Source organism: Sphaeramia orbicularis, chromosome 3 (genome assembly GCF_902148855.1).
Source record: "Sphaeramia orbicularis chromosome 3, fSphaOr1.1, whole genome shotgun sequence".
Taxonomy (NCBI): Eukaryota; Metazoa; Chordata; class Actinopteri; order Kurtiformes; family Apogonidae; genus Sphaeramia; species Sphaeramia orbicularis.
The window spans coordinates 52,651,031-52,672,084 of NC_043959.1; the positions used below are offsets into that span (position 1 = coordinate 52,651,031).

At 42.3% G+C, this 21,054-nt stretch overlaps 1 protein-coding gene across 8 annotated transcripts in view; it reads left to right on the top strand.

The window, feature by feature from the left end:
* Positions 1-21,054, top strand: part of cbfa2t3 (CBFA2/RUNX1 partner transcriptional co-repressor 3) — a 45,293-nt gene that overhangs the window by 10,625 nt on the left and 13,614 nt on the right. For all 8 annotated transcript variants that reach the window (XM_030124084.1, XM_030124065.1, XM_030124092.1 and 5 more), the window contains 5 exons: positions 12,678-12,833; positions 14,913-15,154; positions 16,484-16,573; positions 17,421-17,602; positions 20,247-20,530. In XM_030124084.1, coding sequence (XP_029979944.1) covers positions 12,678-12,833; positions 14,913-15,154; positions 16,484-16,573; positions 17,421-17,602; positions 20,247-20,530 — 954 coding nt within the window. The remainder of the gene's footprint in view (positions 1-12,677; positions 12,834-14,912; positions 15,155-16,483; positions 16,574-17,420; positions 17,603-20,246; positions 20,531-21,054) is intronic.

A 21,054-nucleotide genomic window follows, 5' to 3' on the forward strand; every position in this document is an offset into this window, starting at 1 on the left:
AGGTGAAACCGCACTGCAGACACCCTGCCTCACCGCACATTATACCTCCATCACCACCAAGCGAGCATCCCTGCCTCTCTCCTTCCAACGTTGGCTTGCCCCATCGCTCAGCACAGCTCGGCCAGGCGCCTGCTTAGGCAGATGTCCCCTCTTCATCATTAAGTAGCTCTCTTAAAAGGCAGGCCATTCATTATGACCCCAGACTGCAGAGTGTTTATTCACTTCCCATCCACCACAGGTGCATGGATGCGATGGTGTCTGTATATATAATGTGTTACTGCATATACAAAAGGGAAAACAAACCACAGCAATTTCAAAGTGAGCAAGAGAACCTGTTTTCCTCTAAAGAAATGTCATCTTGCAAAGTCCTGCTCAGTCCGCATGGACCCCTCAGTTTGATGTAGAAGAAAACACATGCAGTACATCTCTTTGCTTCCTGGTGGTTTTCGTTAAATTACCGTGTGAATTTATAACTGCTATTTTCAGGGTAGTGTATCTAAGGCACAATGTTTTTTGTACTCTTGTACATGCCAGAACTAACTGGAAACTTTATCAGTTACTAATGCATCAGACATTCAGCAAAAACTTTAGAGATAGTGAAAGTCATATCTGTTTTTCATCATCTGAGTCTAACAGTGTGTAATAGGGTGCAGCTGATATGGCTCATTCTCTATTAGAAGCTGCAAGATTAAAATGCAGTTTATATTCTGTTATTCTGCGTGCTGTAAGAGTGTGTGGGCTTGTTGAGTGTGCTTAGTGTGTGTGTGGTAATTATTGTGATCTAAATGCGGGCAGTGCAGGTGAAACTGGCTGTCTCCTAATTAATGAGGGAAGCAGATGGCCTCGGGTGGGCGGGAGCTGCAAGCGCACAGCAAGCTGGTCAGGTGGTCAGCACAACACAGACACCTGGGCCATCACCGACAAGACAAGCCAAGTGCTTGACACAAGCCAAAGACATCAACCCTGTGTGAGTGTCACCGTGTGTGTGTGGATTAAGTATTACATTTCATTATTTTTGCATGTTGTAATGGGCAAATATGTTTTGCCTCTCCATTTCAAGTGTTTGTTACTTGCGGTCTGTGTGTTTTCCACACAAATCACAGTATTCTATTTTTCGCAGTTTAGCAGATTGCAGGCTGTCACTCAGCTTTGCCTCCAGGGTGAGAACATTAGCCTCCAACAGATAAAGACAGTTTCTCAATAAGAGGAAAAGTATAGCCTCTGTTAAGTTTGTGCTGGAGACATCAAACAGTTACAGCGGATTAAAGCCTACACAAAAGCCATGTTTAAACACAAGCACTCAGATTCTTTACTTAAGTACGCTGTAGGTAGCAGTGCAGGTGTAAGTACAGAATTATTATCAGTAACATTAGTTTAAGGAGCCAAAAATATAAGTACTATATATTTAAATTTGAAATGTATTTAGTGTAGTGAAACTATGAAGGTGCATGAAATGGAAAGTACAAATTGTTCATGTACATGTTTGAGCGTAGTTGTTGGTGAATATTCCTCTGCTGTCCTTCAAGGATTTTTGTATGTTTATAACTGAGCTGATAACTTACAGAATACTACACTGGGTCTTAAAGAGGAGAAAGTGAAATGCGTCAGAGGTTTACAATGTCATATGACGTTATACTGGTACTCTGTTGTCTTGTTGTCATCTCAGTCTTTTGCAGCATTGATACATTGAGTTGGAATGGAAGCTTCATGGGATCGGGCTGTAAATATGTGTGGCTTTGTAGATATGACAGGAATTGAGTGACTTAGGAGAGTGATGGAGTGACCGGGCCAATGCTGAATCTCTATGGTTTCAATGCTGTTTATACTTATACACAGTGGCATAGACCGCTGTGGTTCTGGCTGCCTTCTGCTGCGTCCTCTGTGTTGGTCTGCTCTGCCCTGGTCTGTTCCACATGTGTTTGACATTACTGTGACAAGGCTGCCCAGCCTCTCTGGGGAGATGGAGAATGTCAGAGACTAGAGCAGAGAAGCGAACAGCTTCCCAACATCTGATGGAATGAGAAACACACTCGCTGGATGGCTGGGCCGCTGACGCCACAGCGTGGGAGCAGAGCATAGGGTGGAGGCCAAGCAAAACCCCAAATGTGTGTGTGAAATCTCACTCTTTCTCTCTTTTCCTTGTTTTCATCTCTACAGTATGCACACATCCATTCAGATTCCCAAGATCAACATACAGTGCACGCACACTTCTTCACTCAGCACTGCACCCACTGGATTTATCAGGTGTTTTCTCCTGATTTCTGTGAACGCACAACATGTGAGATGCTCTAGTTATTTTGTGTGAAACCTCTCCATTTGTGGCTGAGCATTTCTGGAAATTATTTGTTGAAGTGCCTCTTTATTTTAGTAAAATGACTTCAGCATATGCAGCCTAGACAAATTTGCACTCCACAATTATGCATTTCAAAAGGGATGCTCCATTATAAATGCTGTTGCAAACAAATGCCACAGCATCGAGTTTCACATGTACTGTACAGTATGAATAAGTTACAGCTTCAGCCAGACACATGAAAATAGCCCTTCCTCCTCCTCCCTTCCTTGTCTTGTGCCAGTATCACCTCCAGCTCTCTTTCCAAAGTAACCTCTTACTTCCTTGCTTGCCTTCTAACCTTTGACCTTCTTTTAACCCTCTTCTTTTCATTGTCCCTTTCTCCATGCACCTACTCAACTCGCATCCCTGTACTGTATGAAACCTCCTGCTAGGAAGTGTATTTAGATCAGAGTCAGACACAGGAAACAGCTGGCCTAATCTACAGTAGCAGTGAGCTCGGTTTTAATCAAGCCAAACAGACAGACCAACAGAGAAAATGGGAAGTTCATATCGCAACTGCTACCTGATATAATGAATCCCTCCCTTTCCTTTTGCTTCACACCGAGGCCTTTATCACAGGCAGGGAGTAAACAAGCACAAAGGAACACAGACTGAAGTTATTAAGGCCTCCACTCTAAAGTGGTCCTCGCTGGACATGTGTGTGTATGTGTGGAGTGCTGCAACAGAGGACCATGCAGGCAGAGATTGGGAAGGAAGGCATGTCTCTCATTCGCTCTCTCTCCCTCTCTGTACAGTATTTGTGAAATTAAAAAAGCTGTTATCTCCTGGAAACAGATCCTGTGCCACACAGATGGTTCCGTCTCTCTTCAAATGGGAGGCTGAGCCACTGAGTGCCGTTGTGTTACCAGTTAGTTGTACAGACCTTAATCTCGGCTCCAGCCTTCCTTCCTCTGCCTTTCTGTCTCTACACACATACACACTAACACATACACACACAGACAAAATGTACCCCTTCAGATAAAGGTATTGCCTGTGTAGAGTGCTAAGTTAACTAAGAAAAGGACATCTTAGCTTCCCAGGGGTATTTGAAGTGCACAAAAAAGGTCAGTAATTTTCTTGATATGTCAGAGTCGTGGTCATATAAAATCACCAGGAACCGCAGCAAAGTGTATAGGGGTTGAGTCCGCTCAGTCCTTCAAGTAGTACTTCAGACAGAGGTTATCCCTGTAGTAATATCTTCTGACCTTTGTGGATTATCATTTATGAAAATGTCTGAGGGTTTGAGGGAATAAATAAGACTATACAGTGCCAGTCAGAATGTCGTTTTTTAATTTAGTTCAATCAGAAGCTGAGGTTTGCCGTTTTATAGCTGCTGTGGGCAGGGTGGTGATGACATTAATGGATGTGTCTGTTTACTGTGCATGTAACTCAGCCAAAACACAAAGGTATGTTCAGAAAGCAGGGTATGCAGTGCAAGGTACGTAACTCCCATAGAGGTTAACGTTACCTCACTATATTCTTATTTTTCCTGAGTATTTGACATGATTAACATTAAATGTAATACAAGTGTTCTGATGTTAAAGCATGACTGTCTGCAACAGTGGATTCACCTTTACTTTATTAAATTTCCTGTTATGAATTATAATCTTTTGTCAGTTAAAGTGTTAAAATAAAACACTAATTGAAACTAAAACACTAATTGAGAAGCACTAATTAAGAAAAAACTAAAACACTAATTGAAAAAAAAAAACCCTCAGGCATTGTTGTTAAATTGGCTTTAAATAGACTACTGTATCTACAGAGATTTGGTTTCAGAACGCTACAATTCACTGTATAAAAATTCCTTTTTCTTACTTCTTTTTTCCATCACTTACTTTGACCATGACATGACAGTAGGTCATCTTAATTTGCCAATTAGCTCAAATAACCACTATGTTATGACACCACAGTCAGTCCTTTTCTTCGACTGCTTGCTCTGTTTTTGTGGCGGCGTCCCGTAGTCGGCTCGTGTCCCAGAGGAGTAACTGGTATTTATTTCGGCAGCTTCCAGCATGAGCTGGCTGTAGGCTAAATGGAGAAACTGTCAAAGCTTCTCTCTAACCTGTCACATGAATGCCCCCCCTCCCTCTCTGCCACATTCTGCTTCCCAGTGGTTTGTGTGTGTATGTGTGAAAGCAGTGGGGTCCTGAAGATAATACAGAACACCCTACCCATGCCTGGCTAATGTCAGGAGCTATTGTTACTGTGCCTGCGGGCCAAATGAAGAGGTATGAGAGCACTGGCAGGCTGGGGAGCAGTTCAGGCTGCAGACAGTTTTGTCAGTGCTGACAGCTCCATAGTGACAGAGTAGACATTTAACACTGAATGAAATGAAATACACGACATCAAGCAGGAGAATGACTAATCTGCTGTTTGTTTTCCTATCTTAGCTGTAAGTGACAGCTGAGTGTCAGGTTTTTAACAGCGCACAAAGCAGAAGAACGAAAAATAGGCAGCCACAATCCACACATTACATTTAACAAACACACATGCTTAGAATCGGGGTTTATGAAGAGGAAGCACAGAGATGCTGCAGTTGCTGTGGTGTATGTGTGTGTGTGTGTGTGTGTGTGTGTGTGTGTGTGTGCATGCGTGCGTGTATGTTGCCAGGGTCAAATCTAAGTCTTTTGTGCTCCATAAATCAGCAGGCAACAGCAGTGACGTAAGAACAAATAGAGCTGCTCTCTGCTGCAGCTGGCTGCAAAGAGGGAGAAACAGGAGAGAAGAATACAGGGAGGGAAAGAGAGAGCAGGACAGCAGCTGTCAGGCCTCCATCGCACACCTGTCACACAGGAAGTGAGCGCCGGCCACTGTTTCCTGGATACACCTCCTCAAACACTGCTCCTGGAAGAAACGGAGGGAGGACATCTGCTCGATGCGAGGGAGACACAGCCAGACTGATATACTAAAATGTCAATAAATAGAGACATTTGCTAAGGATGAGGAATAAATGCCAAATAAAGTTTAGAATGCAAAGAGAAAACAAATACAGAACTTCTCATGTCTGTGTTGCCTTTCTCATGTCAACCCACTTATGGTTGTGTTTGCATGTGTGTGTCCAGATTATGCACAGTTAAAAGGATGTTTGTGTTATTGTGGAGCTCTTTGACAGACAGGTCACTCTGTGGAGACTCCAGCTTAACTCTCCCACAAATACAATAAGCCTACATGCCCTAAACTTAACAGTGGGACATTCCCACGCTTGTTCCTCCCGCCTGTTGAACCCCAATCCCCACCCCCTCTCCCTCCTGTGACCAATATGAACTAATCCAGATGTAGTGTAGCCGATCACAGATGTACTCTTAGCTCTCTTTACATAGCTCTGCTCCCCTTTCTTTTTTCTCCTCCTTTTGGTCTTACCCTTCCCTGATCTCTCTCATCACCCAGTTCACTGGAAGAGGAAGTGATATCACAGACACTTGGATCTATTGTCTTATGTTTTCTCCTTCTCCCAGCCTCCAGAGTCGCTGTGTTGTGGCTGCTGTTCGTTGTTTGTCAGGCTTGTCAGGCTGGGTCCTCAGGAGGCTCCCCTTGCCCTATTCCCTGGCTGCCCTTCATGCTGCCTGTATGCAATTAACAGAGTAATTAAAAGCCTGATGAGCTAATTGGTACTGGGTGAGGCTGCAGGTGTTTGGATCAGCATATTTATGTAAGTGCACTTATTGTGAGTGTCTTCTGGCAGTGTGGGGGAAGCTATTCAAGTTTTATTTTAAATTCTTAGATTTGGGTTTTTTAGAAACTGGTTAAGATTTTAGGTGACCCAGATATTTTTTGTGATGAGTTTCACCGCATGATTTGAACCTAATCATAGACATGAGCCACTGTGAAAACCCACCGGCCTGCAGAACTCTTAGAGGTTTTGTTATTTTTATATGTAATTTAGTAGGAATGTGTGTTTCTAGGATGCTGCCAGTCATCTGCACAAGGTGTCCTATGTGTTGCATGTATATACAGGATGCAGTGGCCTGGGATACTGGCTGAAAAGAGGGAAGATGGTAAAGATGGGCAGATTGTGGGAGAAGAGGGAGTGAAGGGAAGCTGTAAAAAGACAAAACATTACATTGCAAAGTAACAATCATGCAATCACACTAACAATAAATGAAAGAAAACAAAAACAATAGTATTGAGACTGAGGTCAGGTCTTTGTGTTTTGTCTTATGCATGTAATCATATGTCCCACATGTGTTTATGTCCATGCAAAAGTTTATTAATGTTCCTTATAATGTACTGTATAAATATGAAATATATAGTTCCTGGTGTAGTGAGCTCATCCAAAAGAGGAAAGCTGAAAGTATGGTTTGATGTTTGAATGTGGCAGCCTGAGGCTGAGCTCTCAGCTGGCAAAATTAAGCACACAGCTGACAGAACGAGGAAAAGAAGATGTAGATGAGAGGAAACAAAAGAGAGTTATCATGCAGAGGAGAATCTACATGTAAATCTTTTTCTCTCTTTGTGTCAGCCTGCCTCTGTCTTCTCTTACCCATTCCCAGATGTGCAAGTCACTTCCTCATAGCTATGTGTGTCTTCTTCTTGTCTCCTACTTCCTCCACATATCTCTGCTCTCACCCCCCTCCCCCCCCCAGCTCTCTCTCTGTGGCAGCTGTGCTGGTGATGGCTGTGTGCCCATGGTGCAAGCTGGCTGTGGGGTCCCAGGTGGCCCACATGACAGTTATTGATGTTCAGGTGTTCAAATCCTCTCACACAGAGACCCTGGAGCCACACACACATACACAGGAGCACAATACCCATGCATGCACTTGAATGTAGTTCACATGCACACACTAGACATGTAAGTTCTCATTGACTTGTACAGATATGCATATAAACAGCTTATTCCTGGGTTGCTGTTGAAGAAATGTAAACATCACGGTAACAAGTACAACTGAGAATTTGTGCGTACAGCTGATACGATGTCTGACAAGAAAAGAGGATTCAATGTCAGACTTTGAATATGTAGAGTCCTGTTTGTATATGATTAAAGCTGTATGTTCCAGTGTTTGTGACCATATTGATTGCATGTGTGTAAGCATGGCTGGACAGCCAATCATGGTACCAGTGCCTATCGAGTTTTTAACACACTCCAGATGTGTCTGGCTAGCCAGGGAGTTGTTCTTGGCACGGCCTGCCTCAGCTGAATGTCACAAATACTTTCCTTTATTTAGGAATGGCTCTGGGTTAGTGGCTGGAGAGAAAGACGAAGGCGAGGATGGATGGATTGTAGGGGAGAGGAAGGAGGGAGCAATGGGAGGAGAGGTAGATGAAAGGAGCAAAATAAATGATTAGCAATGTAGAAGGACAGGGGAGGGGTAGGAGGAGGGGGTTGGGAGAGGAGAAAAGGACAGAAGATGGAGAAGGAGGAGAGAAGGGGGAGGGAGGGGAGAGGCAGAAACAGCTCCAGTCTAGCATCTGGATTTTATTAGCAGCCGTTGGGAAAATCTGAAAAGGAAGTTTTTTCTCTGTGAGCACATCGGCAGCAGTGATATGCTGCACATAACCACTTCACTGCCGACAAGAGGAGCCAGGCCCTCCCAAAGGAGAACAGATGGTCGCTAGAACTTCAATACAATTACATCAATAACAGCTTTCACAGATATAAGCACTGTATGACAGGATCCCTGCAGCTCAGAGAGACAGAAATACACCTCCCCTACCCTTAGCACCTCTGGCCCTGGATAAACTCTCTTTAATCCATCTTCACTCTCGGTTTATCCTGAAGTTATACTACCCCACCCATTTTTAAGAAATGTTAAAGCTTTTGACATGTTGAAGATGAGTGTGAGCTGCCCATAATAATGTGATCAAAGCTACAGAGTAACTTTTGTTTGTGCCTATTAAGCGTGTTTTAGTTGTTTTTTGTTCGACTTATTAGTTCAGCAGGCGTTGCGTGTGGAGTATCAGAGTCTCGAGGAACATTGTGAGACATGTTTTTGTGTCCTCTGCTTAAATATATGCATCCCTCAAACATGTACATCTGTACACACATGTGCATGTGTGTGTTTGTTTGTGAGTGTGTACATACACTGTGCAGGGCTGTCTCCCACTCTGTCATTAGTGAGAGCTTTAAAGCCTCTGAACTCTAAATCAGCTCAAGATGAAGTGGAGTCTGGGATCTGTCTGCTGAGGCAGTCTGTGTGCACACACATAAATACACACATACTCACACCCACATAAACCTACATCTTACCTGTGATACAGTTTAGAGTTCACATTTATAACAAGGAATTAATTTTTTTTTAAAAATCTAGTGTTTGAAGGCATACTGAAAGAAAATATGCTCTGTCTGACCAATAACAAGTTATTGGTCTGAGTTATTGGCCCTTTGCTACTGACTGCCAGCAGTTTTTCTCTTTTGAATGGCATTTGTCTTAGTGGTATGAGAGCAGAGGGTGTTGTAGGTACTGTTCTCATGTGTTTTAGGTCCAGCGCATAGGGCTACAATCCCCATGTTTTGATATGAAGGCCTGGTGGGGGGCTGGGGGCCAGGGGCTCAAGCTCTGTTTGTGTGGACTCCTCAGCGGCCTGATAGGGAACAGATGTGGGAAGGCAGGCGGCCGGGCAGCCAGCCAGAGCAGCTGGGAGAAATTAAAAACAACAGCATTCCTGGAGACTGGGGGAATTACAGTGAGAGGGAGGGAGGGATGTAAGGAGCGAAAAGACAGAGGGAGAGTTTTAGGGCTATGTGGTCACTGAGGAGAGTCTCTGTGGAGTACCAGAGATTGAATAGACAGGGGGGATTTAAGGGAACTATTCTGCAGTGGTTAGCTAAAGCTAATAAGTTGCAGCTGCATTACCAGTGGAAGCACAAATACACATGCACACACTCAGTTAGATAGGCAGTATACTGACATATGCCAATGCAAAATGAGACCAAAATACATTACTAGTATCTGAATGGCCGTCTAATGGCTTGCCATTACAAGACAGTATTTATTTATGTGTGAGCGTGTATGTGCGTTTGTTTTTGAGGCTTTAATGAGGGCATGTGTCCTTAAATAATGAAACCTCAAAGTGGTTTCGAAAGTTACACAAACCACTGCATCGTGTGTGCAGTTGTACAGTACATGTTCTGTGGTTTTGTGTGTCTTGCAGTGAATTGTTTTTCATCTCATTTCATCATGGCACAAAGGGAGTGCAGGAGAAAAACATTTTTAGAACTCAGACTGCAGACTGTTTCTTTGGTGAGCAATCTTTTAGCCCAGATTACGTCAAATGTGCAGACATACAGCTGTTCAGAGAGGCAGAGAAGCAGAGGCAAACAGATACAGATATCAGCAGAGATGAGGAGTGCATTGTATTGTTTTATTTTCAGCATCAGATTCAACTGTGAAATGATATGTAACAACATATCTCAATCCTGCATAGATCTATTTTCAGCTGCATAGATCACAATGTGGTTTCTCTCACAAATATATCTTAAAATCTGCAAAGGGAAACAGAGCCTGCAGAGAGGATTGTGATCCAGATATGGACCTTAACCACAGATCCACTTCACCTATAGTAGTCTCTGCCTTTCTTTCTTTTGGCATGAGTGTGTCGTCCTTCAGCACAAAGCACAATGACACAGATGGCCACAGATGGGATTTCAGACCTAGCAGACTTCCTAATGTATTAAAAGTGAAATCACCATGGTGCGTATGTGTGCCCTGTCCCTGTAGCCGGTCAGATTAAACAGCTGTCTGTAATCCCACGACAGGAGCAGACAGACAGGATGGACCTCCTCTCCTCTCCTCTCCTCTCCTCTCCTCTCCTCTCCTCTCCTCTCCTCTCCTCTCCTCTCCTCTCCTCTCCTCTCCTCTCCTCTCCTCTCCTCTCCTCTCCTCTCCTCTCCTCTCCTCTCCTCTCCTCTCCTCTCCTCTCCTCTCCTCTCCTCTCCTCTCCACAGAGTTACCTATGCTGATAGTTAAGTTTCATTATACTGTATTGACATATATATTTTGACTCCATTACTACATTACATTTTGCATGTAAAGGTGTTTTTGTCATGTACTGCCGACGATACTACTAGTTTGTGTGTCTATTTATAAAGGACAGCACTGTCTGTCTTTATCTATAACCTTGTGTGTTTATGTTCAAAGCCTCTGGCATGAGGCAAACATAGGCATGCCCCTCATGTTCTTGAGGATCACTGTGTCAATGGCCCTTGTACAGCACACTCCAGAGTGGCACTCTTTAAATACAGACACCAGCTGCTAAACTCTTCTATATGAGCTCTCAGAAATAGGCTAACAACACAGACTGAGGCCAATGAGGCAGGAGTTTTATACATAAACATTTCTCATTTGTAGTTTGATCTTTAGGTGTAAAAATTAGGAAATATTTCAAAGTGATTTAGTACCACAATGCATTTGCATAGAAATGCAGTATTTGTTTTTTGTACGAGTTTGACACAGTAGTCATAAAAATGTCACATGAGAGAGCCTGCCAAGGATTCACTTCTCCTTTTGTGTATGAATCTTTTGCATTTTTTTTTATATGTAACCCATAAAGACCCAGTGCTACTTGTGTGGCAGTTCCCAAAAGTATTTTTCTTGCTATTTTAACTTTTCTTAGTTGATTTATCACAATTTATTCTAATATTATCTCCTGTATTTTGCTTTTTTTCAGGGAAAATCAAGTATTTTACTGTATTTAATTCACTGATCAGGTAGATGACCATAAAAAGCTTAAATTAAAGTTGAGGGTTATTACACAAAAAACTGAGAAAACTGAAGAAAAAGTGACTTTTTCAGCAAAGATATAATTAACTGAACATAAACCCAGTGTGTTCATCCACTGTCATTCATCAAACTCCATGGGTTTTACTGGTGAATCAGTGTTGTAGAAGATGATGGTGTTTCCACGTTCACTACGGAGCCTCTGAACATCCAAATGGGTTGTATCTGATGACTATGAAAAAACATTTCACATCAATTATTTACATGTATTGACAGGTTTAGTGGATCAACAGGTATTAAACAGTTTAGATCAGTAGATGGTTTTGGTCATCTGTGACTGTTTGGGTCCTTATGGGTTAAAAGCATAACATTCCCAGGTTTAAAGTTATAATAAAATTATTTAGTTTTAAAGGACGAGAGAGAGAAAAAAACAAAAGAGAGAATACAGTGTCACCAACAAAAAAATCAATAAATGACACACACAGAAGGCGCTTTACAAGAGAGGCTAGAAGGAGACCATACTAAGGACTGTAGTAAGACCACATAAGGAGACACTTATTTTTTTCATCATGAATACATGTGTTCACTATATTTATGTACGACATTTAGTGCTTGATTTAATTGTTTTATGCAGTATTGCACAGTGTTTTATGCAACACAGGGCAAATTTATTGCGCTGACTCACAGTATGTGTTCACATGTACACATACTCTAAAGCTATCTTCTCACAAGCTGCAGAAGTCATCACACCTCTCAGCTCAGGTTTACATTGCAGAAAGATCTGGTTCCAGCAGCTGCAGAGACAGACAAACAGACACATAGACAGAAAGACAGTAAACACACATTCAAACTGTCCCAGACATGCACTTCACTAAATAATAATACCGCTGCTTATGCACAGAATGAATGTAGTCTATAGCTGTAAAGAAAATGTATTTTTGTGCATGTCTGTATTTATGTGCAAACCACTCAAAGTGAAGACTACATTTGACCCCATGACACACATAGAGAGTGTGTGGTAACATGTCTGTGGTTGCAGCACATAGACTTTGGGTTGTGTTTTCTTCTCATGCTCTTACTGTGCCATGACTCCCATCAGAGCCTGGTCTTGCCTTGTTTGGTGCTGGCAGGGTGTCTGGCAGAGGACAGTGGAGCCTCTGGTAGCAGGACGGAGCTCTGCTGAAAGCCAGTCCACAGTGATGGACAGCAGCAGATCCAGCTGCACTTGTCACTGGCTGTCAAATTGCCTGTCTGAACTAGGGGACAAGAGGGGACAGGCGGGGAGGAGAGCATGTATGTGAATGTGTGTGTTGGTTGGAGGTTACAGAGAGGCGCTGATTGGGATGTCGGAGCTACACGGAGTGTGTATGTGTGAAGGAGAGCGAGGGAGAGGAAGGAGAAGGGGGGCCCAGTCAGCAGCAGCTGAGCGAGTGAGCAGGTGTTACTGTATGTCTCCCAGGCCCATGAATCTCCAACAAGAGACACAATACAAGTTTGGACTCATGTCCACTCCCAGTATTGATTTGTTTTGGTTCTTTTATGAGGCTTAAAGACAATCAATGTTTTCAAAGTTAAAATGTTTCTTCTTTTAACCAGCTGTCTACACTTGGAAAATATTTGAAATTTTTTTTTTTTTTTCTTTTTTTTGCTGGGGCTTCATCATGATGACTGTCTGTTCTGTCTTGTTCCAGGTAGCAGAGTGCATAAGGTTGGAACAATGCCAGATTCACCTGCGGATGTAAAAACCCAGCCCAGGTCCACCCCACCCACCATGCCTCCTCCACCCCCGGCTGTTAGCCAAGCAACCAATCGCAACGCTTCATTTACCCCTACCACCAGTAAATCAAGTAAGGACACCTGAATCTAAATGTGTTCACTAAAATACTTGTTCATGTTTATAAGAATGACCCGAACAAGATCTGCAACAGTGTAGCTTTACTGCTTTCAGATGTGTTTTATTGACTTGAAGATGATCCTTTGTGCTGAAGCTGAAGCATCATTAGCAGGCAGTGAGTAAAGCACGTACATGTGAGAAAAACAATGAATCTGTAGGTGGGCTAGACTGAAGATCCATTACTGAAACAGCTTTAATTCTAAACAGTCACCAGACTAATGCAGCTTTCCTGACAGTTTTTTTTAATATATATTCGACTGCATTTATATGTAAATAAGTACATTTTTTGTATTTTTTACATCAAACGGAGATTACATATCCAGGTTCAAATTCCTAGATATTATACTCAAATGTAAACCTGTATTTCAATAGTTAAATGTTTCTCAACGTCTATTTAACACAGCTACACAATGCACTCTAGGCTTTATCTGTATCTGAATACATACCCACCCACACAACAGGGTACACAGGGTAGTTTTTCCCCTTAGATCAACTGTCAACTCAGGACTTATATGAAAGGAGTGAAATTCCAAATATGTGGCTCTTCCCCGTTGTGGTGAGCAAGTGTTGAAGTCACTTGTGTGTCAGGTGTGTGCCTCAGCCGGCATCTCTCTGAGTCTTTTGCGGTGAAGAATGCCCTTGCTGGTGGGGCAAGTGTTGTTAAGCGCATGTGCAAGTGCGGCTGTGGCATTGTGTGTGTTGTGTATGTGTGTCTGCGTTGTTTACCAGCTGGTTAGGAGGTGGTGGTACAGGGGAGATCTGCCAGGGTTGTGTTGTGGTGTGTAGACTACTTTCTTCCCTATATAGCAATGACAGGCCGTGTTGTTTCACCTGTTGTGGCGGGCGGTCAGCAGTGCAGCTCTCTCCTTGCACCTCTCCCTATCTAAAACCAGAACGCAAGTGCTGCCTGTTGGGATCACATGGGTTAGTCCATATGTGTTCAGGCCCTCTGCCTACAGATTAGAGCAACAAGCATATCTGAGAAGAGCCCAAACTCAAACAGCTAAACTGTATGTAGTCCTGTTTTCAACTACAAAATATAGTGTTACAGTCATCGGCCAACTATGGAGAACTGTAAATACATTCTGCAAAGCTACAGCGGTAATAAAATTATAGTCTGGATGGCATGCTCAGTGTAAGTGCTTGCATATGCTGCTATAATGAAATCCTTTCATTTTATTACAGCCAGCGATATTTTATACAAAGGCGACTGTATCTGTGTAATTGAATGGAAAACGTTATTACATTTTTTTCATCATTACTTATTCAAACTTGAATGTGATTCATATAAACACATAACAAAGACAGAGTGACAGGTGACATGAAAGAGTATGTTTCTTTTTGCCATTTTTGTCAACCATAGTTGAAAAAATGAGTCAGATCTGCATTTATTTGAGTAGACGTAAACAAAAAACAAAATCAAAACAGTGAAAAAGGTCAAACATTTACGAGTGAGCTCTGTGTATTTGTGAGTTTGTTTGTGCCCGCATTAAGAAGAATATGTGAGTGATTATATTTGTGTATGAATGCTGTGACTATTCTGAACCTTAAAGCTGCAAATCTACTTTCAGCTGGTGGACATGTGCAGCACCAGATTTAGCTGCACACCTGCTATTGGAATAAAAGTAACACAGGCCAAAGGACTATTTTTGGCACCTCTTTAACAAGTTCCTCTTATAGTTGTGTCCTAGTGAGTGAGGGAGTGAGGGTGAGGAGTAGGGTGAAATAGACTGATACAGGGGAGCGATACTGGGGGAGGGGGTCAAATGGTACCACTTGTGTGACAGCTGGAGGTACTGCAAACCCACACTCGCTGCCTTCAGTCAAACTGGCATTAAGCAGCACCTATGAAGTCACCTTCTGCATCCTGTATTGTCGCTGTGGTGTCAAATATGAGCCTATTGTGTGATTTCCTTGTAATTAGTGTAGACCATCACCTCATCGTCCCCCTCAGATTTGTCAGGTGCTCCTTCAGCCCACTCTGAGTCTTCACCCCTAACACTGTGTCTTCCTAATTTCGTTTGATGTACAGTGCTTAACGGTAGCAGCCACTCTCCTACATCGCTGAACGGTGCTCCATCAACTCCTAACGGATTCAGTAACGGGCCAGCCATGTCCTCGACAGCTTCACTGTCCAATCAGCAGCTGCCGCCAGCGTGTGGAGCCCGGCAGCTTTGCAAACTGAAGCGCTTCCTGACCACACTGCAGCAGTTTGGCAACGATATATCACCTGAGATTGGAGAGAGAGTGCGCAGTCTTGTGTTGGGGCTAGTGGTAAGTTGTACATTACATGAATATATCCTTAGCTGAGGTACTGCACATCAGAGTTGGCAAAAATGCATACATAGAAAAGGTCGCTGCGCAAAAATGAGGAGCATTGATTCCACTTTTCTACTCAAGTGATTTCACTTATGAGTGGAAAAAAAGGCTTTGAAATCAATTAATGCATTAAAGGTTTTTTTTTTTTTTTTCTCTCTACAAAGTGTTTGTATGCAAATAAAACTGGACCTCACATCATATTAATATTATTACCTCCGCCAAGGAGGTTATGTTTTTTGCCAGGGTTTGTTTGTTTGTTTGTCTGTTTGTTTGTTTGTTTGTCTGTCCGTTAGTGTGCAACATAACTCAAAAAGTTATGGACAGATTTGGATGAAATTTTCAGGGTTTGTTGGAAATGGGATAAGGAAGAAATGATTAAATTTTGGTGGTGATTGGGGGTGGGGGGGCCACTGATCAGCCTTGGCGGAGGTCTGCGCTCTCCGAGTGCTTCTAGTTCAAAGATTGTTTAATCCAGACAACCTCTGAATCAATCTCAGCAACAGATCTCTAAACATGAAAACATATTGCATTCCATGGTTCAGTTTTACTTCCATGTCTGGTTAGGTTTGTTCCATTTGTTTTTTGTGATATTCACCAATTATTGCCCTAAGTGATCAACCTTTTATATCTTGTTTTGCCGTTGATTTAGGTTGACATTTATCTTTATGTTAGGGAGAATGATAGCAATGATGGAAAATAAAAATATCTATAATATTAACCCCAAAGTGGGGAGTCTGTTTAGAAAATATAGAGTAGAAAATTCAGGTATTGGTGTTAAAATTGTAGGGAATATAAGTGAAAAGCAGACAAATCAACTCAATTATTAGATATCAGGTATCACACTCAAGTAGCAGATACACAAAACCTTATTTAAGTATAGTAACAAGTATTTGTGCCTCATAGTTTCCTGCCTCAGTTGTAAATTACTGTAATAAATACCTAACAATTAACACTGCAGTTGGAATAAACAATATCATCAAACTTGTTAACTTCCAGCTTCCTCCCACCATCCAAAGACATGCAATGATAAGTTAACTGGTTAATCTAAATTGCCCATAGATGTGAATATGAGAGTGATTGGTTGGTTGTTTCTATGTCAGCCCTGCGATGAACTGGCGATATGTCCAGGGTGTACGCCGCCTTCGCACATAAGTAGCTGGGATAGGCTCCAGTGACCCTAGTGAGGATAAAGCGGGTTCAGATAATGAATGACTGAATGAATGAACTTCTTAACTGTCAGGGTCGTTTTTGTGACCTGTATTTTATTATCTTGTCTTGCGGCAGAACTCCACCCTCACCATCGAAGAGTTTCACTCGAAACTTCATGAGGCCACCAACTTCCCTCTGAGGCCTTTCGTCATTCCCTTCCTGAAGGTAAACGGCTGTAAAAAGATTTCATGTATGATAAGTCAGACCTAATGAGTTCAGTTGACAAGTGCAGAGCTTAGTCCTTCTGTCTCATAGTTGTGTGTACTTTGTGTTTATGCATGTGAGTGTTGCTTGGCTCTGCATTACCTGACTCATTGTGTCTAAATCCTGAGTGGGTTTTTCTTTTCTGTGTGCTCCTTGCTTTTATGTTTCCAAAAACATGGGATTATAGAGACACTGGGAGGAAAGAGCTGTCTTGAATGTAAACCTTAAGGCATGTTCATGTCACATTGAATATAGATGTTGGTGGGACATACTTGTAAATGTCCAGGAAAGTGGTGTGTGTGTGTGTGTGTGCGTGTGTGTGTGTGTGTGCGTGTGTGTGTGTGTGTGTGTGTGTGAGAGAGAGAGAGAGTTAGACCTCCTGGCGTGCAGTGATCCTCCACATCTGGGACATTGCAGCAATTGCTGTGTTTTATCAACCAGACAGGTCTGAGAGAGCTATTTGACAGCACTGTTACACACACTCTGACACACACACACATACACACATAATACACACATCAGCACGCCCTGGAGAGAGAGAGACACATGGCAGAGGAATGTGTCAAGGGACCTGTCTTATCTCATCTTGTCTCTTCATCTATCACTTTCTTTTTTCTCACCCTAATCTGGCATTATTTCACTCTCACCCTATCTATTTATTGTTCCACCATAGGTTTCTACATCACTTCTTGTCCACTTAACGCTCCTCTCTACATCTACATCAGTTCAATAAATCTATTTCCTTTCTACAGCAGCTTATTTCATTCCTAATCCATCGCTGTCTCTTTTCCTTTCTTTATCGCTGTAGGCAAACCTGCCCCTGCTTCAGAGGGAGTTACTCCATTGTGCAAGGTTGGCCAAACAAACTCCAGCTCAGTATCTGGCCCAACACGAGCAACTTCTCCTGGATGCCAATGCCAGCTCACCCCTTGACTCCTCTGAGATCATGATGGAGATGAATGAGCATGGCAAGAGAAGGACCCCTGACAGGTAGCATCTCTCCTCTTAAACACAAGCACTTAGACATAGACTTTTGGGAGACACACACATGGGCAAACGTTCACACATACAGCTTTATAAATGAATTATTTCTGGATATTTCAGAATGCCAAGTGACAAGGGGTGGCTATAAATCCTGTTTGCGGGAGGCGGAAGCCTGATGCCAGACTAGCTTTGCCAGCTGTCTTGGAGGAAGGGATGAGACAAACACAGAGTTGGAAAAGAAAATGAGAGGCAGATCAGCAAAAGAGAGCAAGAGGAGACGAGGGAATAAAGTAGACCAACACTATGTTTTGCTCAAAAAACTTAAAAGATGACACAGTGCTTCAGAATCAGGATCAGAAGCATCTCCAAGGAGCCGTTATGGAGATTGCTAGTACAGACAGAGAAACAACATACATTAGACAAAAATAGGGTAGAGTAGAGTAAAAATGTGCATTAAAGTCTTCTATTTTTAAATTAATTGATAAACTAAGCAGCTAGCTCTCTGTGACAGTAAATATGATAAAATAAGTAGCAGTACCCAGTCAGTACATGTAACGGAGTTGACAGTGGTACCATCTGCTTTTCTTTCTATTCCTGTTCTTTCATGCTGCTCCTATCACTCCTTCTTTTCATCTCACTTCTTCACCTCTCCCTTGCTCCCTCCCTCTGCTCTCTCGGACTGCCTGACCTGCAGGCTCCCAGCAGCTGTCCATATGTCAGGGATGTGTCCAGATGGTGATGTGCTGACCCTAACACTGAGCACATCCTGAACAGTGTGTGGTGGGTTGGATGGGACCGGGGTTGGAGCTGAACGTGCAAACCCACTGTAATCCGCACACCTCCGCCTCCCGACCTCTGGTTTATACCCAGCAGGCGGGCTCGGTTTAGGGGGGAGGGGGGGTTCAGGCAGGGGCAGGGACTACGGTGTGCCAGCTGTTCCTCTGATTTGTCAGATACTAGATCCAGGGATGTGTACAGTCACATGCACAAAATATACACATGGATAACCAAGTATGAGCACACACACATTAGGACACATCATCTACATGTGGCAGTATTACATGTATTTGCCTTTGATCCTCAGGATGATAAAGAGTGATTTCCATCTGAATGCCTGCCCATTGCCATCCAGCTAAAGAGATTAATATCAACACTCCCATTTAAACTGTCCAGATGGCTCGAAAACACAACCTCACACACACACTTAAAGTACACAAATAGATGAGTGTCACTAAACATCTGCCAAATACACAGTGTTCAGTCCATATTGCCCCTTAAGCCCCAGAGTAGAGTGGGACATGAGGAAAATACTTGCAATCTAAGAGTGGGCTGAGGATATACAGATTAAGAATTGGAGGCGCGTGGTGTACAGTTGATGTTGGCTTTGTCTGAAACCGTGTACAGCTGTGCAAAGGCTTTGGGCTGTCTTACTGTAACTTAACAATAAACAGATCATCTCAGCAAGGCAACATATGCATGTGGGGGTACATGTGTTTGCAAACACCAACTGACAGATGTTAAAAATGTAATGTAACTCAATGGAAATTTATTTTTGCCTGATATAACCTACTATTCATATGTTTAGGGTCATACTTACTGCACAGTAGTCTACGATCAACACTTGCTTATTACATGAACCAAACAGACAGCAGTGGATACATACTATCTGCGAATTATATCTATGGATAATAGTTGATGCTGTTTTTAGCGCGCCTTCTCTGCTAGTTGGGCTCAATCTCATTTTTAGTGTATTTTTGGTTCTTGTTTGATTGTGTTTTCTGAGCTGTCAAGTAATACACTTAGTTTGCATATTTACCCTGGAAAACAGTTTTACTCACTGTGGTTTGGCACCACTGTGACAGAATTAGCTGGCGGTAGAATAAATAGAGTGCACAAAATATGGTTCTCTTCATTCAAATATTAATATGTTGCCAAACTTTACTTTACAAATATATTCTTTTCCAGAGCGAGAACATGCAGGACCATACTCCTTCTCCACAGAGTTAAAGTTTGTTTCCATGATTTAATCTTTCAGTAAAACTTTGGATAGTTATTTGGACAGCTCAAATACATTATTACATTATTTTATTATTAGTATTAGTATTATTATTATTACACATGTATTTGTAGCTTCACAACAGCTAATCATCAGCATTTTATAAAGCAGAGTGTTATTAAAAAATGCACAATTTTGGATAATATAAAAGAATAAAATGTTATTCCTCATAATTCAGGGATGAAAGACGGAGAAGTTAAGATGATGTTCATCAAATTATTTATGTAGTTGTAACAGTTAGTTTGTAGAGAACAGCTCAACTGAATTGTATAGCTTTTATGGCCTCAAGTTGTGTCTTGCGCTTTGGGACAATAGTGTTTTATCATTGGTGCTGTATAAACACATGAACACAAAAGTCTGTAAATTCTATATTTGTACTTCCACGTAAGTGCTTTTTGACATCATCATCATCATCATCATCATCATAATCATAATAATAATGATAATAAATAATAACATGTCTACTGTTTGGGCCTTACATTTTTTGCTACAACAGGTTCCATCTCCTTTTTGTCTGTGCATCCTTTTACTTAAAAGCTTTGCATTATTAGGATCCAGTCATGTTGTAACCATCTTCTTTATCCACCTCTGTAGGACCAAAGACAGCTCTGAGAGAGATGGCTTACATGCAGAGCACCTCGCTAAGAGGCCCTGCACCATCAGCCCAAGTCAACGCTTCAGCCCCAGCACAGGCCTTCCTGCTCACCCACCTCCCAACGGCCTCCCCACGCACCCTCCCAACGGCCTGCCCCACCCTCCTAATCCCCAAGTGGGTCCCCAGCACTACCGCTTAGAAGACATGGCCCTGGCGCACCAATACAGAGACGTTTACAGACATAATGAACACCGTGACGGCCGAGACAGGCACAGACAGACAGGTATAACAGCTGCTCAGCATTGACAACATTCACAAATCCCAGGACCTGCAGAATAGTCACATTGTCCAAGTTACAGTCAAGTAGAAGACTGCATGTACTCGTGAATGTAAGTGGGGTGCATGTACGGAACAAAGGCCAGTTGTCAGTCCAGTGTGATAATCCTTATGGCAGTGTGTCTATAATAAGCCCACAGCCATACATGCCTGTGTGCTACAACTGTGACAACCATATATGCCTTCCTTCAGCTTTCCCAAATGGAAAGAGGTGACTTATTTGACAAATTGTCACAGTGACTGGGCATAAGGTTGCAGCATGAGACATAAGATCCTGCTATCAGTTATTTTGCTTGAAATAAAAAGTTATGTTAATGTTGTTTTGTGGCTTTTGTGGTATATGGTATTAAAGCTATACCAGCATTTCAATTTATTAAAAGACAAGAACACTTTATTTAAATAACATATTTGACCCACTCCAAAATGCAAATGTGCATGTAAGAAATACAAGTAAAATACCAAAAAATTCAA